The following is a 27,355-nucleotide window of genomic DNA, read 5'->3' on the forward strand; positions in this document are numbered from 1 at the left end:
AATTGTTGCAAACTGTGTTTTTGAAATCTTGAGAGTGATTGTGAATCACCTAAGATTTGCAAGGGTTTGGACTTGTGAAGTCTGTGTAAAATCCGTGGAGGATTGCTCCATTTGTAAAGAGGTTGCTAGCACCCCTGTGAAGCTAGAAGATAGTGGAAAATCTCAAGTGAAGCTTGAGGATTGGACGTAGGCCGAGTTGAAACCGAACCACTATAAATTTGTTTGTCTCTCTCTTCCTTATCTTTTTATTTTATTTTAAATTGCCATAACTATATTTCACATTTTTACTGTGCTAAAATCATTAACTGACATAATTGTTAAGACACATGTTTTAATTATTTTTATTTCATTAATTATATTTATCTATTGTGCTAGTCATAATTTTTATTAGGGTATTATTAATTTTAATTGTAAAAACCTAATTCACCCCCCTCTTAGGCTGTCTTTTGGGTGACACCATGCTTGATGTTGCTGCTGAAGTAGGGCTAGGAGTAAAGGGTCCTAGTGCTTATGAAGTTTCTGAAGTATATTTGGGCATGGAGCATGATGAAATGACAGAATGGATAGGATCATTTAAGGGAATTTGGGCAGAGAGAGGTGTATCCATCATGTGTGATGGTTGGAGCAGTCTAACTCGGCAACACATCATCAACTTCTTAGTGTACTGCAATAGAGGTACTATATTTCACAAATCAATTGATGCCTCTAATATTATTAGTAGGACTGTTGAATATTATTTTGGGTTGTTAGATAAATTTGTTGAAATTCGAGAACAATACGTTGTTCAAGTGGTAACTGATAATGAACCTGCACTGAAAGCTGCCGGTAAAATGTTAATGAGAAAAAAGAAACATTTAAATTGGACAGCTTGTTTAGCACATTGTATCGATCTCATGCTAAAAGACATAATCAATAAGAAAAGTGTAGCAAAAGTGATTGAAGATGGTAAAACCATCACCAATTTCATTTATAATAGTGAATGGGTGTTGGATTTAATGAGAAAATTCACTGGAGATAGAGAATTGATTCGACTTGCCATCACTCGATTTGCTACAAATTTTATCGCCATTGAGAGTATTGTTAGATATAAACAACAATTGAGAGCTATGTTTAATAGTGATGAGTGGAGGAATTCTAGATGGGGGAAGGCAAAGACTGGGCAGCCTTACAATGTGAAAAAATTATTTTGGGAAAGAAGTTTTGGCAAAAAGCAACAGAGCTTTGTAAAGTTTATGAGCCCCTAGTTAGAGTATTGAGATTGGTTGATGGGGATAAGAAGCCAACAATAGATTTCATATATGAAGCTATAGATAGAGCAAAGTTGGTAATTAAAAGAGATTGTTGCTACTACACCGAGTATTGGAAAATTATTGATACTCGATGGTCTTTTCAATTGCATCAAGATTTGCATGTGGCTGGTAAGTGTTACGATTTCAATTATAAAATGTATATTTATTTACAATTATTAATTGTCTTCTTATTTTTGAAGGATATTTTTTAAATCCTCAATTCCAATATGGTGTTACCTCATCCAATGAAATGATAAGAGAAGTGATGGATGGACTTGAAATAGTAATTACCAGACTGGAGCCTAATATGGATGCTCAAGTGAAAGTAACAAATCAAGTACATACCAATTATTTAAATTTTAATAGTAATAATCTACTTTTGCAAATGTTACTTGTAATGATTGTCCAAATTGTAGTTGTTACTGTTTCAAGATAAACATGAAACTTTTGGCACTCCTTTAGAACAAAGCGTATGGAAACAATCAAGTCCAGGTTTTATTTTCAAAATTATAAATTTACAATATATAAATACTTAAGTAATTTTCTATCATATTTTGACTTATATCTAATGTAATGTAATTTTGTGCAGCTGAGTAGTGGATTATTCATGGCAGTTGTGCTCCTAAACTTCAAAAAATAGCTGTGAAAGTATTAAGTCAAACCACCACATCATCTCACTGTGAACGTAATTGGAGTACTTTTAGTCCCATCCATACGAAGACGATGAATAGATTGAAATATAAGAAAATTCAAAGATTAGTCTTCATCACTTACAACATGAGATTAAAATTGAGACACGTTAAAAGAAGCAGCCAATAGGAGATTGATAGGAGTTTTAATCCTATTAACTTGGATTACATATTTGAAGAAGATGATCCAATAAGTCCATGGATAGAAGAAAGAGAAAACCCTTTACTAGATGGTGTGGATAATTCTGAATGGCTAGATTTGGTCTCAGATGATGGTGGTGGTGATGGCGACGACAGCAATGGCGATGGCAGCGATGGAAACAATGGTGGTGGCACCCATAGATATCAAGCTCGACGCGCTTCTCAAAGCTCAACTCCTACTCCAACTCAAAGTGATAATAGTGGTGGTTTAACACCATCTGATGGAGGAGGCGATGATGGTGAAGGCACTTCTCACGCTGACGGTGGTGGTGGTGGTGGCGGCGGCGACAATGGTGGTGATGGTAGTGATGGTACTAGTTTTGGTGCAGGAAGTGAAGATTTTATTGGAGGATTTGGATTATGTGATATTGGGGAACATTATGATATTGGAGAACCTGTTACACCTTTACCCCAACTACCTAGGAGGTTTCGTGGTAGTGATACACGTAGGGATGAAAGAAGAATAAGAAGTAAAGAACAACAACTTGATTCATCTGATAGTAGTCATAGTTATCCATATCACCCTTACCCATCCTATAACAGTGATAGCTAGAGCTATCCTTACCCACCTCAACAAAATTATCCTTGGCCCCCTCAACAAAATTGCCATGACCCCATTCCGCCCCTAGTAGAATGGTGCCGTGATGACCAGTAATCCGAGATTACCAAAGGCCAACTTACAAGGATTCACACACAATCAGAGTATACATATGGGGCTTACATGTGCGGAAACAATAAATTTCAATCTAATTAGTCCATAAGAGCTGTGCATAGATTAAATGAAATGACATACATCTTAACATGGTCTTACAACTTTGATACAAATAAAATAAAGTACATATTACATCTTGATCAAAAAGCTTCTCAAGCCGACATATACAAGATACATGAAATACAAAGCTAAGAAGCATAATCTTCAAGATGCTAGCAAAATGAATCCGAATACAACTTGCAAAACACATCTAGGCGTCACCGCCCTCTTGCTTGACACCTACATATATATAAGGAGAGGGTGAGCTTGGATACTCAGTGAATGGTATAAGTAATAAAGGTTTGAATGAATGATATCCGAAATCTTTTCCAAAACAACACATATCATAACTTTACAAATTAAAGGGATGAACCAAGTTCATCTATCAAATCTTTCAAAGCTTCTTGGATGTTAATAACATCTACATAATACCAAACGATGACATTCCAGACAAACAAACCCACGCGAAAAACCGTCAGTGGCAAAATAAAGGGAGATATCTCAAACAAGGGTGCAGTTGTATTATAGTCCCCTGGCACTAAGGACTTTCAAAACAAGGGTGCAGTTGCATTATAGTCTCCTAGCACTAAGGACTTACCCAGAATGTCATCAAAACAAATATGATACGTGATACAAAACTATGGATAACCATTCATACTTGATCAAATACTTTTCCAAAAAGAAGCAAAGCTTTATCAAAACTTTATAACATAGCTTTATTAAAAATACCACTCACATAGCTCTTCAGACGTCGGGGTTAAAGCAAGGGTCCAAGTCCTGCAAACACATAATAGAGTCTACTGAATGCACTTCAAGAAGGCAAGTGGGGATGCTCAAAGATGGGTATGAAATGCATTCTTAAAACAAGCTTTTCGTGAGTGCAAATGATCCCGACATTTCTTTCCAAAACCAAGTCAACACAAAGTAAAACGTGCTGGAAGTTAAAATACTATTTTTTTCATCTCGGGGAAAACATGCTGGGTACCAACCAGGTCTTTGCCGAGGTCACACACCTCTTGGCCAAGGTGTGGTCACCAAGGCTTCGGCGAACGGCTGACTGCCAAGGTGCTCATGCAAGATAGACTAATGGTGCAAGTGATCATGCAAGGTAGGCCAAGGTGAGATACGATGCTTGACCTATGTGTGAGATCTAAGCAAGAGTGGTCTCGGTGACTACACCTAGGGAAATGTGAAGTCTGGAAATCTAGATTTCCTTCCTTGAAGCACATGAAGAACATGAACATGAAGAACATAAAAGACATGAATGCTAAAATCATAACTTCTTTATTCAAATTCTGAGATTTCATGAGATGAGTTCGAAAACATGGACCTGGATACCCATACTTGAAGATCTTATGAAAACAAACACAAAAACATGGAACTTGTTATAAACTTTCGGATCAAAACATGGTTTTCCTTCAAGAACACATGAATATCATTTTCTCTTTCTAAACAAACTTTAAATCAATGCATGGCTCATGAATCATACTAGACCATGCAATGTGATCAGATCAACATAAAGAATAACAAGAGTAGACCAAGAATCTAACCTCAAAACACGGATCTAACGGCTCAAGGTGTGAAGATCAAGGTTGGAAATCTATTCTCACTCTAAGAACTCTTCTTCTTCTCCCCCTAGAATTCTCTCTCTTCCTAGGACAAGATATAACAAAATGATGTAGGTTTCTCTACTGCTAACAGACTTAACCCTCTACTGGGACACATGGCAATGGCTGGTTGGCTCTTCTAAAAAAGGTGGCTGACTGACAAGACAAGTGCATAACAAAGTGTGTATAACAAGTAAGGTGACATGGGCACTCCGACAGGTAATGACCTTGGATCAAGACATAGGCTTCGGCAAGTAAGGCCTCAATGATCTCGGCTAGGAAGGATAACACTTGGCCTAGCTGTGCCACACCTCGGCTTAGATGTGCCACACCTCGGTCTAGGTCATTCCAGTCCCGGAACAAGATCCCTAGGTGCAAGGATCAAAGATCTAGGACGCCTAGATGATAACATCTCGACCTAGATGATACATATCTCGGCCTAGGTGATGCACACCTCAGCCTAGATGATGACATCTCGGCCAATATGCCAGGGTGAAGGTGGAGGCCAACCAAAGTGGTTCCAAGATGGTCCTAGGTGTAAAAGGCTCAAAGGTGTGACCTAGGCTGAACACACACCAAACAAGGAACAAAGCATGCAACAACACTTAAATAAAACAAAATAGGATCTTATGAATGCAACTTAACAAGACAAAATCATATAAATGCATGTGAGTATGACTAAGGCAAAGTGAGGGTTGTTACAAAAATGGTCCTCTAGGATACGGTTTGCCAAATTATCAACAAGCCCAAGACGAGTATGTTGATCCTTTTCAGCCAAGGTATCTATTTTCTCTCCCAAATGCACGAAACAAAAAGTGATGACATGATGAGCACATTCACTTATATATTTCCTACTGGATGGGGTGAAGGTAGCAGCAATCAAGCTCAACATTCTGATTCCCAAGATGCACCACGTCACTCATTTTGGTGGGGTGAAGGTAGCAGCAACAATCAAGCTCAACAATCTGAATCCCAAGATGCACCACGTCACTCATTTTGGTGGTGACATTATCTAATTTTAGTAGTAACATTATGTAAAATGCACTCTCTGTTATTTGTGATTTATGCTATGATGTTATGTATTTTGTCAAGTTCTTCCATTAAGGATGTATACTTTTTTAAAACTATTTGAGTTAAAATGTACATATGCTTCCACAAGTATAATAATTAAAAATAATTTTATACATCTAAGTCTAATAAAAGAAATTTTTGCCACAAGTGTAATATGGATTTATGACATATAAAGTCATTAATTATTGAAATAAAATGTAAAAAAATTCATTTTCTAGTGATTTAAAAATATGAAATATATTGGATTATACTTAAAAATTATAAAAAAATTTATCAAAATTTATTTTAAAACCCAATAAATATGATTATAAAAAAAAATATGCGTATCGGTAAGTTTTTTGCAAATTGTGCGAAAAATTAAAAAATTCACAGTTCCGGTAACCGCAACCGTTACGCTACGGCCTTTACACCCCGCAACCGCGCCACCGCCACTGTTACGGCGACCGCAGCCGCTTTTCAGAACCTTGCCTCCAAGTGAAAGTGTAGAGATTCCTTTAGATTCCAATGTGGGATCCAAGAAAGAAAATAAAATAAAGACATGGAAACTATTATTGTCATTAGTAAATAACATATAACATGTAAAGTGTAGGAGTCCAAAGTGAAATTTACCCTTTGTCAAATTGTACTTTTAGGCATTTCTGGCATTTCCTATGTTCAATCCCTTGAATAATCACCTATAGTTGTCAATGCCTTCTTGTCACTGGTTTTGGTTTGAACTTAACAGAAAATTAAGAAACTTTGAATTTGAGCTGTTGATGTGCCAAAATCACCAAACAGCATCAAATTCTCATGAAACTTGGCACGCATGACCACCTAGGCACAGGAGAGTTTTGGGAGACGACAAGACTCAAATGGGGTTCTTGATTTGGAAGTTAGAGCTGAATTTTGGTCTGCGCACACTTAGTAATGAGAAATTTGAATTCGTTTTAATTGCAATTCTCAAAGACATATTTTCAATTTTGCGAAGTTATTCCAAGTTCAATTAAAGGTGAAAAGGTGGCTTTTCTTTGGTCTCTACACCCAAAGCATTCAATAATTTTTTTTTGTTTCAAGTGTCTACCAAACACTGCAAAATGAAAAGGTTTTTTTTTTTTGGTTTGCAAAATCAACTTATATGAAAAATATTTTTGAATGTAAAATATTTTATGTCAAAACAAATGGAGCCTTTGTGTAAATAATTATTGCCAACTGCGGGTATGTCTATTTGGTCCGGGCTATATAGCACTAAAAAAAGTTAATTTGATATTTTATCAGAATGCTTATACCTATAAAATTTTCTATCAAGTCTTAGTTTCTTCCAAGTCTCTTTAGATTGGCATTTAAATTCTTAAATGGTTGATTGCTTGCATGCTGATAGAAAATTATAGAGAACTTATGAGCTGTGTTACTAATATGTGGGGCGATTGTAAAGTATCTTCAATTTAAGTATCCTTTTAAATTTGGACTTCCTAAACATGGGGTCATAACACGACTTTCTTATTTGTTAAATCTGTTTTAAAAATCAAATAGATTGAAAACATCGACTTAATAATTAATATAGAAAATTTCTTATATTATAGGAGTCCAATTCATGTAAATTTAATGATCCTATTTGTCACATGTGAAATGCTCCGTATGATGCACCCATGAAACATAAATGCATTATATGCCATCATGTATGTTGGATTATGATGCTATATCTAATTTTCATTCTTATGTGATATTATCTTTTCTTATGATATAGGCAGACAAATTGTTGCGAGGATACTATGGTTGGAACTCAAGACCTGCTATTCAGGTTCTTGATAAAATTTTTCTGAAGGTATCACTTTTTTTTTTCTTTTTTTTTTCTATGTCAATAAAATCTGCATTGGAAACATTTTTGCAACCTTACTTTCAAAGAGCCACATATGGGGTGCACGACATTGGTGTTGGTTACTTTTTTTTCTGCTACTAGAAAATATCACAGGCTCACAAATAATAGTCCCTGAAATGGGTTTACCATGTTGGAATTGAGCCTTAATTAGTTCCGATACATTATGACGGAATAAATTTAATGGCCTTATTATTATTAAGACAAGAACGTTTAGAAAAAAATGATTTTTTTAGTTGTTCCCAGACAGAGCCTGAATGGACGGGGTGCACCACCCTTAAAACTATTTTGGCAGGTCCTTTTTCTAATTGAGGATAATTTTCGATGTACAATCTAACCATATATCTTAATGTCAGAGCCTTTCAGACACAACGCGTGTAATTTTCCTTAGTTGTCCACCTGTCAACGAGGCCAAAGTTCAAGAAAACACAAGGTGCTTAAATGCATATCTATCTTGTTTCTTGGTTCTCATTTAAGGATTATCTTCTAATTTAGTTTTACCTTCGGAAACAGTAAAATTTTTAGTGAGCTAGTGCGAACAAATGAATTATGCCGAACTTATTCAGAAGCTTGTCTAGAGTTGTGCCGGGAGATGGGTGTGAAGGTTGTTGATCTTTGGACTGCAATCCAGCGACGAGATGATTGGTCGACTGCTTGCTTTACGTAAGTGAAGCGCATTTTCTTTTTCTTATATTGTTAAGATCATCAAATTGACCATGCCTATTGCGAGGAATGAGGCAATATAAACTGGTTATTGAGGTTTATAAGCACTCAATCTATGCATCACAGATGGCAAGGGCAAACACAGAGTGGTGCTCAGTCAAAAAAGTCTAAAAGCTAAAAGAAAATGTACTGCAACTTTTCATAGTTCTTATCACACTAGAGATCTAAGGGAAAGTGAAATTATTTGAATGGCTCAAATTGAAAATTTAGAAGATCAGGATTAAGAACTACACCTGTATAGGCAATCTACATGTATGTAACATGGACAGCACACAAAGGCTGAGATCTAGCAATAAATTTACTAAGACCTGCCTCTGAGCTTCTTTCATCTGTAACAGATTAGATGGAAGTTGATTTTTACCCATGCTATGTTCCATTTCATGGTCGATATTGAAAATTTTTCTGAAAAAATTGCTGATGCGGGACTTACACATATACTAGATAAATACATCCAAAATAATGCACCAACTGTGCTGAAAGAAGCAATGCCTTCAAAACCTTGGGTTATTCCTCAGGCCTCCTGCATAAACAATGTCTAGTTCCGTTGCCGATGGACTTCATGTGGTGATGGTATTTCTCATCACGCGGCGATGGTATTTTCACTTACACAAAAATATATATATATATATATATATATGGTTTTAGGATTTTATGTTTTTCACATTTCAAAAATCCAAGTAGATGCATTTTTTCCCATTATTGTTTAGTGCTTTAGCTTTGGTTGCGGCTATTTTTATTACTTATTTGTGTATTTTAAAACCTCCGGTTTGAAGTTTCAGTTATGTGATTTTTACTTTTACCCAACTTCTCAAATGTGGTGTTGTCTACACAAGTCTAATAGGCTCATAGAGATCACTATGAGGCTATTAGACTGCATATTTGCTTACTGTTCTCTAACAAATTTGCAGTCTAATAGGTTCTCCGTTCTATCAACTACAACCATGAAACTGCCATAATGCAATTCATAAACTATGGACTTGTTAAAGGTGCCAAATGAATGAAGTTTAATATAAGATACATCTTTGTTTTTGGTTATCCATTTAACTTTCTATCCAGGGACGGGGTTCATTTATCTGCAGAGGGGAGCAAGGTAGTGGTTGCCGAGATACTCAAGGTGCTCAAGGAATCAGAATGGGAGCCATGTCTACACTGGAAGTCCATGCCCACCGAATTTGGCGAGGATTCGCCGTACTACCTAGCTGCTAATGATGGAAAAACGACTATAAATCCATCAGACTGGACCTTTTACAGGGAAATACAATGGGACTAGGTTGCAGAGAAATTTCTTGTTTGCACGCCCCATTTCTTGGGCAGACACCTGTTCAACAGAAGTTTGAATTGTTCAATGAACAGTATGTGCGCAAAGCAAGTTATGCATCAGTGAAGTGTGACTTTGGTATCTCATAAGTTAATATTCATGTTATATTATGACAATAAACCAAGTTAATCATCCTGGTGTAGGTGCAAAAATTATATTGTAGCTCTTGTAGTTGAATCATCTGGTTGAATTATCTGTTTTCTTGCATTCATGTTCTCCTCTGAGTCTTATTATGAAGGGGGCAGTCTGAATAGTTTGGAAGTGTGTACTACTTCCCTTGAGCATATATATATATATATATATGATTTGGTATTGTTTCCAATATATGCTTGGAGTATGCAAAAGTACAAAATGAGGTCTTGTGGGCAACAATCGTGAATTATTTGTAGTTTTGCTAGAGCTTTTGTAACTTTTACCGGGATTTAAAAAATGCCAGGAAAACTCTTTTTTCTTGTAGTGGTAGGCAGAGTCATCCTTGATACTATAATGGCTTTACAACTCGGTCAATATTTTCTTGTTTTTACTTGACAATAATTTTATCATAGTTGAATTGTGAGTTTTAGGATGGGTGAACCTACTTAAGCATAACAAAAATGCAAAGTACCATCTTAATAATCTCATCTTCGATGCAGTAACTGTTAGATCAGCTGCTATGAGTGGAGCAAATTATTTCTAAAGTAGGATAAAAATTAACTCAAGTGTAAAGTAGGGCTAAAATAAGAGTTGGATTCTTGAAATTAAAATTTCATCAATAACTTCTGGATAATGAATTTTCACTGCGCTTTTAGTCTCTCACTCTCTTGTTAGAAGTTAAAGGCAAGAAGTATAGGTGATTCAAAGTGAAATATGAACATTATTGATATTAACTTTTTCATTAAGGTTAAAATTTATTTATTTATTGTTTGGAAACCCCATCAATGGGTATACAAGTCATGGAACAAATAATTTATGGGGGTTTTGAATAATAATATATTGAAAGTTCTTTGTATTGTTTTATGAGCAATGCTAGTTTTTTATTTTTATTTTTATTTTTTATATCACCAGATACATTATTCTCCTTTGCTATTTTCTTAATTGATTGTTTTTATGATGAAAAAGATTGTTGGCTTATAGTTTGTCTGTTGTGTTTCTACTGTAAACTTTTTATTTTCGTGTGTTTAGAAAGAAAAAAAGAATTGAAAATTTTGGAAATGCTTTTTCATTTTTATGTGAAAATAATTTTGAAAGTTCTGAACAATTATTAACGTTTCCTAAAACACATCTGGTTATTTTATGAATAATTCTACTCATACTAATAATCTTATTAAAAATCTTACTAAAATATAGGAGAAATGTGATTGAATGTCAAAAAAATAATAATATTTAACCATCCAATAATGTTTGGACATGTACGAGGGGATGCAGTAGACTGGCAGTGGCAGTGGTTATGGAAAATAAAAGTTCCCCAAAAACTCAAAAGCTTTCTTTGGCTAGTCATGCATGAAAGGCAACTAACCATATGAGACTAATTAGGACTCTATCTGAGTCTGATACATGCCCCAGATGCCAAACCACCAGAGAAGATATGCATCATCTTCTTAAAAGCTGTCCCAAAGCCAAGGTAATATGGCTGAACCTCAAGAGCTTTGGCTAGTCGCAAAGCAGCAACACTGTACCTTTGCAGGTGTGTGTGGATCAAAACAAACCTGGAAAGCAAGGATCAAGTCAACAACACTCAATGGAAACTCAGGAAGCCTTTCAAACTATCCTGAATCCAAACTTTATAGATCCAATAGGTAAACTTAAATTTCACATTGATGAAAGCTCAAAAGGAGATCCAGGGCAATCAGGTTATGGAGGATTGCTCAGAGATGAAGTGGGCACATGAGTGTGGGGCTACCATGGATACTTGGGCAACTGCACAAACCTAGAAGCAGAGCTTTGGAACATCTACAGAGGTTTGACCATCATCATGCAAGAAGGAATTTCCAACATTGAGATTGAGATAGATTCTCAGACAGCCATGGAACTTATTTGAGATGGATCTGAAAGGAACTCACCCTACAGAGCACTTATAGAGGATGCAAACTTCCTCCTAAGATGTCAATGTTCAATCCAAGCTATACGCAGGGCTGGCCTGAGTTATCAGGGCGTAAGGCGAATTTTTTAAATTGGACCCTTCATATATTATTACTTAAAAAAAAAAAAAATTGTTTGGATAAAACAAAAAGGATAAATATTTATTTCTATTGCATTAAAATTTAACATAAAATTCTACAAAAGGATATTTTCTTTATATATATATATATATATAAAATAGTTGAACTTTAATTAGATGAATTGAATCTTTATTTTTAGCTTACCAATGCTATAAGAACTAAAATTAATTGGGGGTAAGGATGAGAATTTTCGACACAACTCCTGCAATATATAAAATTAGCAAATTAGGATTGACTATTTTTCAATAACATGAATTATTAGTTATTGACGTGTATAAGCCCATAAAGGCCACGAATCACTATGAACAATCCAAGCCCATCACTTGGAGCCCAATGCATAACCTAGCTAGTGAGGTCTAGGACAGCTGGAGTCCAACATGGCATAAAGAACCAATGACATTCAGACACACAGCAGGTGAAGGACGAGCCACATCAGCAGACAAAGATCTGCAAAGTTATTGCCACTGCACATCACCATTAATGCAGCCCATCACAGCATTTATTACGACAACACCTCTCCGTCAGAACAGGACCCCCTTACCCTGAACAAGGTAAGCTACAACATAGACTTTCGGCGAGGAGGGCAGGTTGGAAGAGACAGCGAAATGATTACCAAAGGATATAAGCAAACGTTGAAGACAAGAAGAAGGTTAAGTTTTTCTATCACTAATTTCTCCCTCTACACTCTACTTCTCTTCCTGACTTGCTCGTCGGAGGGTTCACTGGGGGACTACCCCGTTCCCCGTTGAACTTGTTTGCAGGTTATCCGGTGGGCTAGATCATTTGGACCTGGGCTTGAGGAGCTTGGACCAATCCGATCCATTCACTGGGACAAAGTGTAACATCAGTTGGCGCCGTCTGTGGGAAGTGGTTCTTATCCGGACGCCAGTTGTGCTCATTGTCGCCGGAGACCCTGTCCTAACAACCTTTTCCTCCTACCCATCCAAGTGTATGGTCACGACTAGATCCATGGCTTCTCACCATAATGCTGCCGACCATCAAACCGACCCTCCCAATCCAAACAACCCACCACAGTATATCATTGAGCTTACCAACAATATTAACCGCATGGCCGAACAAAACCAAGCCCTGATAAATGCTTTACTCCAAAGAAACCTTCCGATGCCTCCTCTACCACCTCCAAATATTCCACCCAACCAAGAAAGAGCCTCGAGCCATGCTGTTTCGCAACCCTATCCACCCAACTTGGAAGGTTTGCAACCTCCTCCCCTGCACATAAATCTACCACCTCCACCCCCACACCCTTCGGTCGTGGCACCAGCCCCTGAAAGGGAAGCCAGCTGCGTCCAGCCCCCATTGACTGACCATGGTGACCACATTCCCCTCTGGGACGCTGAACTCCGAGCAATGAAGCTCCAGCTCCAAGGGGTCATGCAGAACATTCAGCATAAACCCTCTACCACAGCAAGCTCACCATTTGTTGCCTCCATCCGGGACAAACCTCTACCCGCCAAGTTCAACATGCCCACCATTGACTCTTTTGACGGTACGACAGACCCAGTCGACCATCTGGAGACCTACCGTACCCTCATGATCCTCCATGCCTTTCCTGACGAGATCATGTATCGGGCTTTCCCCGTGACACTGAAACAGTCAGCTCGACTGTGGTTCAGCCAGTTACCAGCAGACTCTGTCTTCACTTTCCAACATCTCAACGACTCCTTCCTTAGCTATTTCATTGGAGCCCAGCGCCAACGCCGTCCTGCGACCCAACTCCTCAACATCCGTCAGATCGAGGGGGAGTCGCTGCGCAGTTTCGTTACCCGCTTCAACACTGAAGCCCTGCAAGTAGCGAAAAACGATGACAAGGTCATCCTCACGGCTTTCATGGCCGGGCTACAATCGTCCGATTTCTTCTTCTCCCTCTCCAAAAACCCCCCGACCTCCATGACAGCCCTACTCTCCAAAGACCAGAAATACATGAATGCCGAAGATTCACTAGCCGCTCGGCAGGATCCAATATCTAAAAACCCGACCCCTAGAGGAAAGAGAAAAAACTCAGAACCTAGAAATAACCAGTATAACAGCCAAACACCCCACTATACCGACCGACCTCCTCGAGCTGACCGGTCGGCACCAGCCCGACTACTCGGTCGGTTTGAGCGGTACACGCCCCTTAATTCTCCCATGGAACAAGTCCTCCACCAGATCCAACGAGACTACCCCCTCAAATGGCCCCTACCCTCACAGACCCCTTACAATCGGAAAGACTAGTCCAAATATTGTTGTTTCTACCAGGACCATGGCCATAACACTGATGACTGCATCAACCTCAAGGATCAGGTCGAGACCCTCATTCGTCAAGGGCGTCTTAGCCGGTTCCCAGACACCCGCCCACAGCAGAGGCAAAGAACCGAGCCCCTCAGAAACAACCGCCGGCGTACCCCACCCCGGCAACCAGCCCAACCTAACCAAGGCCATGATCGCCCCCCACAACAGCCTCGGCCGCCAGGTAATCCCCCTCCGCTAGTTGGTGAAATCCGAGTCATTTCAGGTGGCCTTGCTTGTGGCGGACCATCCCGCTCCGCTCAGAGGGTAGAGCTCAAGAAGATAAGGCAAGGCTCGGACAGAGCAGTTACCACGGTAAACCGACCCTCCAAACAGCCCAAGCAGTGGACAGAGCCCATCACCGTCACGGACACCGACTGTACAGGCATCCGTTATCCTCATGATGACCCTCTCGTCATTTCTGCCCTCCTCTCCAACTATAAGGTCAGATGGGTTCTTATCGACAACGGCAGTTCTTCAGACGTCATATTCCTCAACTGCTTCCGCCAGCTCAAGATTGGGGAGGAAAGCCTGTCTCCCCTCCAAACCCCTTTGGTCGATTTCACTAGCGACCGGGTGACCTCCATCGGCTCCATCGATCTCCTCCTCACCATTGGCGAATACCCGCGGCAGACTACCAAGTTGGTCACTTTCCTTGTGGTCAACTGTCCCTCTGCCTACAACATCATCCTTGGCCGCACCGCCCTCAACGCTTTCCAAGCTATCACTTCAACCTACCATCTCGCCATAAAGTTCCCTACCAACCTGGGCGTCGGGACAATAAGGGAAGAGCAGACTGTAGCCAGGGAATGTTATATCGCCTCACTCAAGGAAGTCAAGCTGAAGGAGGCCATGATCATTGAAGGACTTGACGTCCGAGATGAGGACAAGCTGGTTAGAGGAGAGCCAGTTGAGGAGCTCGTTGAGGTTCCCATCGATCCCACCAACCCTATGAAGACTGCCAAGATCGGCAGCCAACTATCTCCCCAAGCTAAGGCCGACCTTACTGCCCTTCTGATCGAGCACAATGATGTATTTGCATGGGCCCATTCAGACATGCCGGGCATTGACCCCTCTTTCATAACTCACCGCCTCAGCATCAAACCCCATTTCCGACCTTACCGCCAGAAGCAGCGCTTGTCCCAAAGACAGCTATCCTCTCCCTCGTATAGATCTGCTGGTCGACGCCACAACCGGTCATCAAATGCTCAGCTTCATGGATGCTTTCTCTGGGTACAACCAAATCCTGATGCACCCGTCTGATCGAGAACATACATCCTTCATTACCAACTGAGGTACCTACCACTACCGCGTGATGCCATTCGGACTGAAGAATGCTGGGGCTACCTACCAACGGTTGGTCAATGTCGTTTTCCATCATCAGATAGGTCGGAATATGGAAGTCTATGTCGACGACATGCTAGTCAAGAGCAAACTCTCTATTGATCATCTGTTCGACTTGCGAGAGACCTTCGCCACCCTACGCAAGTACCAAATGAAGCTCAACCCAGAGAAGTGCGCCTTCGGCGTAGGATCTGGGAAGTTTTTGGGTTTTATGGTCAGTCAGCGGGGCATTGAAGCTAACCCTGAAAAGATCAAGGCCTTGATTAAGATGCAGTCACCCAGAACGGTTAAGGAGGTTCAAAGGCTCACTGGCCGAGTTGCGGCCCTCAACCGCTTCATTTCCTGCGCAACAGATAAGTGCCTACCATTCTTCAAAGTTCTTCGGCAAACTTTTGAATGGACAATTGAATCTGAAGAAGCTTTTCAGCAGTTAAAGTAGTTCATGGCAAATCCCCCCCTCCTTTCACAAGTAATTACGGGCGAGCCCCTCTTCCTCTATTTAGCCGTCTCCAGTACCGCAGTCAGTGCAGCTCTTATCAGGGAAGACGACTCTGTCCAACGACCGGTGTACTACATCAGTCGGGTTCTCAGGGGAGTAGAGCAGAATTACCTGCTGTTAGAAAAATTATCCTTGGCCTTGGTCACCGCCTCCAGACGGCTTCGTCCTTACTTCCAGGCCCATTCCATAGTGGTTCTCACCGACCAACCATTGAAGAAGGTCATGCAACAACCAGAACTTTCCGGCAGACTCATGCAGCGGTCAGTGGAACTCTGCCAATTTGACATCTCCTACCGGCTTCGAATAGCAATTAAGGGACAGGCTATCGCGGATTTCATACTGGAATTCACTAATCCTACCCCAACCGCTGCGCCCCCGCCCCTACCCCCACCAACCTCTATCGAGCCAGAAGACCCGCATTCATGGACTCTCAACACGGACGGATCATCCCGCAGGGAAGGTAGTAGGGCTGGCCTCATTCTCACCGCCCCTGAGGGCGACTATTTCAAATGTGCTCTCCGTTTCTTGTTTAATGCCAGTAACAATGAGACCGAATATGAGGCATTGATAGCAGGACTCCGCCTCGCCAAGGACATTGGAGTCAACCACATCCGGGTGTTCAACGACTCCTAGCTCATCGTCGGCCAGATTAAAGGGGAATTCTACGCCAAGGAGGACACAATGCGGGCTTACAGGGATATGGCCCTCCCCCTTGTTCGCCTCTTCAATACCTTCTACATCAAGCACATACCTCGGACAGAAAACTCCAAGGCAGACGAGATGGCTCAATTGGCCTCTACAGACCAGTCCGACCTCAGCCACGGTGTCCGCCTCGAATACCTAGCCCACCCGGCCATCTCACCTGACTTACAAGAAGTGCAGTTCCTCCAAAACGAACCCATCCCTTGGGCCTCCGACATCTTCCTATTTTTGACAACGAGGGAACTCCCAGATGACTAACAGCAGGCCGCCAAAGTCAAGGCCCGGCCGTCCAATTACATCCTGGTCAGTGGCGTCTTATACAAACATGGTTTTTCACGCCAATACCTGCGATGCCTCAATTCGGCTCAAGCAACCTATGTAATGCGGGAAATCCATGAGGGAATTTGTGGTAATCATTCGGGCGGTAGGTCTCTGGCCCACAAAATACTCCGTACTGGTTATTTCTGACCAACTCTCAATCAAAATACTACTGATTTCGTGCTCAAATGTGATAAGTGTCAACGTTTTGCCAACATCCCCCATGCTCCTCCTACAGAGTTGATCACACTTTACAGCCCTTATCCGTTCGCCAAATGAGGGATCGACTTGGTCGGTCCACTTCCCACCGGTCGAGGTCAGACCAAGTTCGCGATCGTCGCCATTGATTACTTCACCAAGTGGGTAGAGGCAGAACCCCTTGCCACCATTACCAAGCGGAATACAACCAAGTTCATCTGGCAGTCGATCGTTTGCAGATTTGGCATCCCTTAGGCCATCGTCTCCGATAACGGCAAACAATTTGACAACGCCAAGTACAGGAAGTTCTATGCCGGCCTCCAGATTCAACCATGTTTCTCTTCCCCCGGTCATCCCCAGGCCAATGGCCAAGTCGAGGTCACCAACCGTTCTCTCCTGAAGATCATCAAAACTAAGCTCGAAGCTGCTAAGGGACTTTGGGTTGAGGAACTACCGAATGTACTCTGGGCTTACCGAACTACAGCTCGGACTCCCACTGGGGAAACCCCTTTCCGCTTAACATGTGGCGCTGAAGCGGTTATTCTAGTAAAAGTCGGTCTGCTTACTCCCAGGGTTTTACATCTGGATCCAGTACAAACCGAAGAGCTCCGTCGGGCAGACCTGGACCTAATCGAAGAACTCAGAGAGACCACCGCGGTCAAATTGGCCTCATACCAACAGAAAATGAGAACACACTACAACCGGAGAGTCCGACCAAGGGAGTTCGCTGTAGGGGACCTTGTCTTGAAAGAAGCAACTCTTGCCACCAAAAATCCGACTGAGGGTAAACTGGCAGCCAAATGGAAAGGACCTTACGTTGTGAAAGCCATACCACGTCCGGGCACCTACCGACTTCAGGACATGGAAGGTCGAGACCTCCCCCATCCATGGAACGCCGAACACCTGAAACGTTACTTTCAATAGGCTCCTACTTTTGTATCGCTCAGTTATTGTATTTTCTTTCCGGTAAATTTACGCATTCTTGATATCTCCTTACGTAGTGTAACTTTTTAATTAACTGGGTTACACTTCCCCTGCCATCAATTATATATCTCAGTTATCTGTATGGTGTCTCAATGACATTTTGATTGTAGCACTCATGAAAAGCCTTAGCCAGACTGAGCATCATAAAGCCTCAGCCAGACTGAGCATCAAAAAGCCTCAGCCAGACTGAGCATCATAAAGCCTCAGCCAGACTGAGCACTAAAAAGCCTCAGCCAGACTGAGCATCAAAAAGCCTCAGCCAGACTGAGCATCATAAAGCCTCAGCCAAACTGAGCATGAAGCACTCGGCCAGACCAAGCCTCAGCCAGCCTAAGCATAACAAGTCTCAGCCGGACCGAGCGCCACAATTTCAGGTTCAGACTGAGTTCCTTACGACGTCAGTGCATCATAGCTTAGCCCCAACTAAGCACGCGTGCAGGGCTCGGTCAAAGCCATCTATGCAAACTTCATACTTGTGGAATTAGTAGACACACTTAGTCACAATTACAGGTCCAAGTCTTTACACCACTCTTTGCTTAGTCAAATTCCAAAGACGTTCTTACATGTTTTCTTTACAAGTCAGGTTATTTTCTTCTCAATCAAACTCTTACAAGTCAGCCTGTTCCCTTACAAGCCAAGCCTCACTCCAATAAACCACTAATCTACTTCAGCAGTGTGGCAAACACAAACTTATAATTTTATTACATTTTAAATTTCACTCTACATTGAGGAGTTCTTAACTTTACTCTGCATTGAGTCTTTATTACAAGTTCAATTTTACTCTGCATTGAGGAGTTTTTAACTTCACTCTGCATTGAGTTTTTATTTCAACTTCAACTTCACTCTACACTGAGGAGTTCTTACATTTAGTTCTTATTACAAGTTTAACTTCACTTTTCACTTCACAATGAGTTATACACCTCATTCATTTCAGCTGTACAAGCATAGACAATCAAACGAAAACATAATTGTAATTTTATTTATTCAGAAATTTGTACATGAGTTCATTACAGTCATTCAAAAAAAAAAAAAAAACTCTCTTAAGTACAAACTTTCTTCACTTCACTCATTCCTCCTCACTGGAGACACGGTCTTCTTCTTCAATACCCTCATCCAGGGGGGTCTGGGCCACATCATCTTCACCAATTGTTACACTACTGAGGTCTAAGTCTGGGAACAATTCTTCAGCCCTACGTTTGAACATTTTCCAGCCACTGTCCCAAAACTCAGCCATTTCGTGTTTATAGAAGTCTGACTGCTGGAAGCTCTCAATCACTTCCGCTTCAGTACTGCTCCCAACGGTCGTCCTCGATGGGCCCGCCCCCCCCAGACTCCTCCCTCGCCAAGCTGCTGGCGACCGTGGCATCCACTGCCATCTGAAACTCAGCAGACCCCTTGAATTGATCCACTGCTGCCACATACAAATCGGGGTAAGCCGCCCTTTCAGAGGCTGCCTTCGCCTTCTCTTCGTCCAGCTCCTTCTGCAGGGTCGCCGTTTCAGAGGCTGCCTTAGCCCTCTCTTCCTCCCACTCCTCCTTCAGGGACGCCCTTTCAGCAGTTGCCTTGGCTTTCTCTGCCTCCAACTCTTTCTGAAGGCTCTCCCTCTCTTCCAATGCCTTTGCACGCTCGCCCTCCAGCTCCTTCTGCAGATCGCTAATTTTTACGTTTGCCTCATCCTTCTGCCTGACCAGCTCTTCATTACTGCTCATCGCCTCTTCATGCCGTTCGATCGCGACCGCGCAGGCTTTTTCGGCCTCATCCGACCTCTTCTGCTCGCCAACCAGTTAGAACTCAAGCGACACAACCTGGCGGCGTGTGTTCTCCAGCTCTACCTTGACCGTTTGCAACTCAGCGTGGGCACTATCCCAGTTTGCGCTTTCCTTCTTCAACCTTGAAAGTTGAGCCTTGGCCCCATCTGCCTGGAGCTTTGCAGCCCCAACCTTCCTCAGCAGAGCCCCTGCTAAGGTGGTTACCTCTATTTGAGCGGAGCATAACCCCCTCAGCAGTTCAGCCTCATTGAATCTGGATGCTGAGCGCAAGGCTGCCTCTTCTACGATCCCCACAAGGCGGTCTACCCCTGTCCTGGCTGGGCCTTCTTCTCCTTCCAACCGCCCAGCCACCGCACGAGCATGGTAGATCACAGTAGTCAGACTGACTCCCTCTCCTTGGGGTGCAGGAGCCCCCTGGGGCTGTTCTTCCCCCCTTGGCTCAGGGCCAGTCACCCCACCTTCTACTTGCACTTTAGGGGCGACCCTCGCGACCCCCGCAGCGATGGCCGCCACTACTGGAACAACTTCCATACCCTCTGAGGCAATGTCCACCACTTCTGGGGAAATTACTCTTCCTGGGGTCTACTTCACTTCCCCTCCTCTGGCCCCTTCGCCATACTGGTCTCTTCTGCCCTTACTTCCCTCTTCCTCTTCTGGGCAAGCTCTTCTTCTTCACTCCTCCTCACTCTCCTCTTCTTCTTCACTACGCCCAACACCTCCATCTCCTTCAAAGACCTCTCCTTCAAAGGATCTGTTGGGGGTAGTCGTGGTACAAATTCACCTAAGTTTTTTTCCTCCAAGGGTTTGGGCCGAGGACGGATCCGCTCCCTTGCAACCGGCCTTGGCGGTCGATCTTCCTGAGATTCTTTGAATTTTTGAGCTTTGGCAAGGATGGTCTGATCCTCCGCCTCTTGAGCCTTCCTTCTAGCCTCCAACTCCGCTCGGTCGAGGTCCCCACCGCTCGGCTGTGGACCCAACCCCGCCTCAAACAAAGCCAAAGGCTGAACGAGCTCGTTTCATCTGACGCTTTCCTTCTCCCTCCATTCCTTTACCCTTTTCACCCTCTCCTCTGCTGCTGTCCCCAGCTTTGACTCCACAAACTTGGTGGGCACTTTCCAAATGGTGCGCACTCCAACCCTTCCACTGGCAGACACATAGAACCACCGTGGTCTCCACCCCTTGATCGACGATGGCAGCCCCGCCACCAGCCCTTTCCCTGCTGCTGCCTGCAGAGTGACCCAAGTCTCTTGCTGCCCTGACGCCTTATAACATGCAAAGAATTCGTCTACTGTCATGGTCGCCCCTTCGTTCGCCTTCGGTCACGCGCTTGCACAGGCCAGTAAGATCTTCCACGCATTGGGCACTAGTTGGCCCGGCGCTACCTCCAAATGATTCAGGACATCTACCACCACTTGCGACAGGGGCAGCCTCAGTCCTCCCTTCAATGCTTCCTCATAAAGGGCAAACTCCCCTGGCCTAGCGTCAGATGGCCTCTCCGTCGACGTCGGCAACAATAACTCTATTTCAGCAGGCACCTGGTATTTTTCCAGTATAGCCTCCAAATCCGTTGCACTAACCGTTGATCTATCTGCCTTTGTATGCTAGTGATCTGGCTCTGCCTGGCTGATTGGCTTCGGCGCTGCTATCATGGTGGAACCATGGGGTCGTACCACCGACTCCCCTCCCCTCTCCATCCTATATTGTTGCGCCAACTCCACTGCATCATCATCACCAAGTGGATCCACCCTAACATTCGCAGTTTCTTCTTGAGCCATCTCTATGGTATGTCTGTGAATCGCTTCGGATGCAGGTGCAAGGAAATTGAAAAAGTGTTGCAGAGGTGTATCATGAGCAACAAAGGAATTAACACTTAGAATGTTTTGATTTTTTGTAAACAAGTAGGTGAATCGAATGATGCCAAAAGCCCACGGTTTGCCTGTATTCCAAGGATCCTAATTAATTTTGCCAGTTTGAAAACTTTTCAAATCATCCACCAAAACTGTCTTTTCAACACCCATAATGACCTATCGTTTCATTTCTGACCTAGTGCCTAATCTCCCCCCCCCGGCGGGATGTTGCCACGTGTACGACCATGATCCACTGTCTCCTCCCCTCACCCTGTCTTTTCCACTTCAAATCACCACGTGACACACTACCTCTCGAGCCCCACGCCCCTCCACCTCACCCTTCGCGGTCGGCCTTCCTCGCGGTCGACCCTCCCACTCGGCTAACCTCCGCGGTCGGCCCTCCTCGTATTCGACCCTCCCACTCGGCCAACCTTTGCTGTCGGTCCTCCCCGTGATCGGCCCTTCCACTCGGTCACCCTGCACGATCGAACCACCTCCCGATTGGTTCACCCCCTCGGTCACCCCTGCCGGTCGACCTCCATCCTGCCAATCCCTAACACCCTCATCTACTTCATTAATATTCCCTTCGTTGGACTAAAGCTGCACTCGGGAATGGGGGACTACTGACGTGTATAAGCCCATAAAGGCCACGAATCACTATGAACAATCCAAGCCCATCACTTGGAGCCCAATGCATAACCCAGCTAGTGAGGTCCAGGACAGCTGGAGTCCAACATGGCATAAAGAACCAATGACATTCAGACACACGGCAGGTGAAAGACGAGCCACATCAGCAAACAAAGATCTGCAAAGTTATTGCCACTGCACATCACCATTAATGCAGCCCATCACAGCATTTATTACGACAACACCTCTCCGTCGGAATAGGACCCCCTTACCCTGAACAAGGTAAGCTACATCATAGACTTTCGGCGAGGAGGGCAGGTCGGAAGGGACAGCGAAATGATTACCAAAGGATATAAGCAAACGTTGAAGACAAGAAGAAAGTTAAGCTTTTCTATCTCTAATTTCTCCCTCTACACTCTACTTCTCTTCTTGACTTGCTCGTCGGAGGGTTCACTGGGGGACTACCCCGTTCCCCGTTGAACTTGTTTGCAAGTTATCCGGTGGGCTAGATCATTTGGACCTGGGCTTGAGGAGCTTGGACCAGGCCGATCCATTCACTGGGACAAAGTGTAACATCAGTTGGCGCCGTCTGTGGGAAGTGGTTCTTATCCGGACGCCAGTTGTGCTCATTGTCACCGGAGCTCCTGTCCTAACAACCTTTTCCTCCTTCCCATCCAAGTGTATGGTCACGACTAGATCCACGGCTTCTCGCCATAATTTTTGCTGCCTTGCTTAATTTTCTATGTGTTGTTCAATTTTCTCTGTCTGGTTCAGAGAAATTATTTAGGAAATCCAGAATTTTTCTGGAGAGAATTTCTTTGAGAAGAATTCCTCTTGATTGAAATTTCTTTGGATCAATGTTAAATGTTAAGGAGTCTTAGACATTATGAAAATATTGAATGTCTTTTATGCTATAAAATCTTAATATCAGGGATCCTAAAAAAAAACCCTTAAAATTTAACCTAGGTGTACATAAAATGTCTAAAATATTACTTTTCTTTGAGCTTAATTGCAAAAATACTATTATTATTATTATTTTTATCAATTTTACTTAACAAAAATAAAACAAATGACTTAAATTGAAAACAAATTAAAATATTAGAGTTTGAATTGACAACATTAAAAACTCATAATTTATTTTGTTAAAGATCAAACCTTAGAGGCTTTTTTATTTTATTTTATTTTTTATAACTTTTCTATTTAAAAAAAAAAAAGAGAGAGAGAGAAACGAAAATAACAGTTAAGTGGTACATTTGAAAAATAATTTCAAATACATAATAAAGTTTATAAAATTGTTTTTTAATGTTGCAAAATTTATCATTGATATATAAATATTATGTAAAAATATCGATTGAAAATCCGAAAATTAATCTTGAAAAATCTAAAGGAATCATGATTACATCTCGTCTATATTGACGGACTCATCACGCTCACAGTGAGAGAGAGATCTTTGCTGTGTTCTTTTGTGATCTTCGAAGATAACGATGGTTGAATTGAAATGTTTGAATTAATTTAGTACCCGTTTTGGTTTTTTCATGCATGGAGATCGATTTGATCCTAATTTCGGCACATTTGTCATCACAATTCAGCTAAATTAATGAAAATTTTAGTTTAATCGCCAAAAAGCTTTCCTTAATTGCTTCGGGACTGTTCAATGTTCTTTTGTAAATCCTTGTTCTTTGTGAATTAAGTGAACACGGTAATATTTTCAGGATCTATTTATCAATATTTAAAATATCATAATAATTTGATTAAATTAAACTTTAATAAATTTAAATACGTACCGTCATCATGAGATACTGAGAAATGGTCTTCACAATTAGAAAATCCTCACACCGGCTCTTCCCCTCATTCTCTTAATCTTTAGGTTGTCTTTTCAATAGGACTGATTATCAATAAACACAATTGTGGAATAATTTTCTATATATCTCCATTCATCATAGTTGTACAATATATATAGTACAAATATTAACAAGGAAAGAATAAAAAATTACAGAGATATCCTATAACTAAGGAATTGATATACATAATTAAGGATATTGACTAAATCAAATATTGACCAAATCATATCCTTAATTTTAGCACTCCTCTTCAAGTTGGAGCATGTATATTGCACATGCCTAACTTGTCTAAATAGTGACCAAAAACACTGCTAGCGACAACTTTGGTAAGGACATCGGCTAGTTATTGTTCAAACTTTACAAACGGAAAAACAATGATTCTGGCTTCAAGTTTTTCCTTAATGAAGTGTCTATCAATTTCCACATGCTTTGTCCGATCGTGTTGGACTGGATTATGAGCAATCTCTATAGCAGAAGTGTCACAACCCGAACCCGCCCCCATGGGTTAAGGACGTAACCGGCCAGTAATCCTAAGATCACCTACGGCCTCAAACCAAAACAGACTTAACACATCAGAGTAAAGGGGGCCAAAGGGAAGCCAAATTTAAAACTTTGTCCATAGAGCCGTGCTTATATGCACATCAAACAAACCATGCTCAGATATGTTAATAACCCACGTCAAAAATACAGTTTCACAAAATTCATTACAGACAGGATCATCTAAACTGAGTCAACCCATATCACAATTACATACTGATATACACAAGATCCTTGCCAACAAGACAAAATGGAAATACATAACAGAATGGCAAGGTTGAGTCTCGTGCGTGAGACACAAGGCTGACTCTCCAAACTCATGTTATTCCTGGCAGACTTCACTGGGGCTGGGTTTGAACTTCTCTTGGCTCACCTACAAAGACATGAATGAGCGTGAGCGATAGCCCAGTGAATAATATCATCAAATATGACAGTTACATCACAATGTGTAGAACAACATGCTCCAAACAGCATTTGGCCCAATTCATACTTCTAATTAGCAAATATATAAGACTATACGAAATGCAAATCAAGTAACTGTAGTTTCAACATTCTGGCCTTTGGCCCATTTGGGTTTCCATTCATGGCAAAACGGCCTTCGGCCCATTCACTTATGTCGAAACGGCCTTTGGCCCATTCATTTTTATCAAAATGGCCTTCGGCCAATTCACTTATGTCGAAACGGCCTTTGGCCAATTCATTTTTATCAAAATGGCCTTCGGCCAATTCATTTATGTCAAAATGGCCTTTGGCCCACTCGTTCATGTCAAAACGGCCTTCGGCCTACTCATTCATGTCAAAACGGCCTTCGGCCTACTCATTCATGTCAAAACGACCTTTGGTCCATTCATTTACATCAGGACGACCTTTGGTCCATTCATTTATATCAGGACGACCTTTGGTCCATTCATTTATATCAGGACGACCTTTGGTCCATTCATTTACATCAGGACGACCTTTGGTCCATTCATTTACATCAAAACGACCTTTGGTCCATTCATTCACATCAAAACGACCTTTGGTCCATTCATTCATTTCAAAACGACCTTTGGTCCAATTACTTTCATGACAGACTTTTGCCCACAATCCCAATCAGCAATTCCAGCAATTCATAAAGCTTATGAGGGAATAGACAATTGGACATTCATAATTATTCGAATATCGATATTACTCACAGTGATCGGCTTGTGGATTCGCCCTGGAGCTTGACCCTACACATTCCATGCACACAAAAGGGTCATTAACAATTCAATCCGTTCTTTAATTCACATATTCCTCTTTAGGCTTTATTATTATCTCATCAACTCATTTACAATGCTTAACATATGCCTAAGAGTGCTTGCAACTGAAAGAGAACGGAAAACAGAACACAAAATGCAAAAATAGAATTTCAGAAAATATGGTCCCCGCTCGAGCGTGGACTTCCTCGCTCGAGCGGACCCTTAGGTCTGCAAAAGTACTGGTTGCCTTCAATTCCAGCTCGAGCGTGAGCTCGGCCGCTCGAGCGTACTGCCTGTCTACATAGCTCCCCGCTCGAGCGTCAACTTCCCCGCTCGAGCGGGAACCATGTCTGCAGAAAACGCTGGGAGCTCGATTTCTCCGCTCGAGCGTCACTTCACCCGCTCGAGCGGACGTCGAAAATCTGGGAATCCCAGGTTGAGTTCTTGAGCTCCATTCTGACTTTTAACCAACAAATCATGCATGTTGTAGCTCAAATATCACATATAAGTATACTAACAAGGTATAAACACCAAAACACCTTATTATGGAGCTCAATTTCAAGGATTAAACACTTGCATGTCTCAAATTGACACCAAACTCAATTCTATCATACATATTCATGCATTCAAAGCTCCCATCTTCAATTATTCAGACATGCATGCCCATTTGACTTCATATTCACTTCAAATAATGTAATTAGTGCTCATTCCCATAAAATTTAACAAAGACATGCTTGCATGTGGGATTACACTACCAATCTTTCACAATTTCACAAATTACATGCTAGATTTTGTGATTCCATAGGAGTTCTTTACATGCATGTACATATCAAGCCTCAATTTCAATAAAAACCAACTCAAATCATGCTCTTGATCACAAACAACCCTTGAACACACAAGATTACACATTAAACTCATGAATTCAAGAATCAATGCGTACTTAGGGGCTCAATTCTTCCAATTTGGTCAAGTCTAGAGTTGTCTTCAAGACTTCCAAGATTCAAGAGCAAAACTTTGATTTCCTCTCCTCTCTCTCTCTAATTCGGGTCTCTCCTCCTCTAGAGAGTTAAATCAGCCAAGAATGAAATAAGATGAGGGAGTTGAATACATAAGGGTCCCATATAACCCCACTAAGCCTCATTAATTTAATATTACATATTTGAGCACCAATTCATTAATTAATCAATTTAATCTGGCCTGAATCATTTTTCAATTAAATTTCACCGTAGGCTCTAAAAATTATGCCAATCACAATGGCGTAATCGATTTCGGGTTCTGTGGCCGATAAGGCCCTCAATTAAATTTCCAAAGCTGATTATTCAAACAGATATTCCTACGGTGAACAGATAGAACTTCAAACCACATATTTTCATATAGTGGAACACAAAATCATATCAAAATACATAATCACATCATGTTAAGGACCAATTAACATATTACGGAACAGGGGTATTACAAGAAGTGTTATCACAATACAACTT

The 27,355-nt window shown here is 41.8% G+C and overlaps 1 protein-coding gene across 1 annotated transcript; it reads left to right on the plus strand.

Annotated features, from left to right (window-relative positions):
- The first annotated feature begins 4,740 nt into the window (after positions 1-4,740).
- LOC114283393 (GDSL esterase/lipase WDL1-like) lies at positions 4,741-9,815 on the plus strand. The gene is made up of 5 exons (XM_082877217.1): positions 4,741-4,791; positions 7,332-7,409; positions 7,817-7,893; positions 7,974-8,123; positions 9,240-9,815. Exons 1-5 carry the CDS (start codon positions 4,741-4,743, stop codon positions 9,451-9,453), a joined length of 570 nt encoding a protein of 189 aa, XP_082733343.1. The 3' UTR covers positions 9,454-9,815.
- The last annotated feature ends 17,540 nt before the right edge of the window (positions 9,816-27,355 follow it).

Source organism: Camellia sinensis, chromosome 1 (assembly GCF_055761805.1).
Source record: "Camellia sinensis isolate YWXY chromosome 1, ASM5576180v1, whole genome shotgun sequence".
In the NCBI taxonomy this organism is placed as follows: Eukaryota; Viridiplantae; Streptophyta; class Magnoliopsida; order Ericales; family Theaceae; genus Camellia; species Camellia sinensis.

Bases quoted from the DNA above. Each gene is read 5' to 3' on its own strand.
- LOC114283393 (XM_082877217.1), top strand. From the start codon at position 4,741: ATGGGCACTCCGACAGGTAATGACCTTGGATCAAGACATAGGCTTCGG. The intron at 4,792-7,331 runs GTAAGGCCTCAA...CTTATGATATAG, and splicing joins CAAGACATAGGCTTCGGCAA to GCAGACAAATTGTTGCGAGG. The intron at 7,894-7,973 runs GTGCTTAAATGC...CTTCGGAAACAG, and splicing joins AAAGTTCAAGAAAACACAAG to TAAAATTTTTAGTGAGCTAG.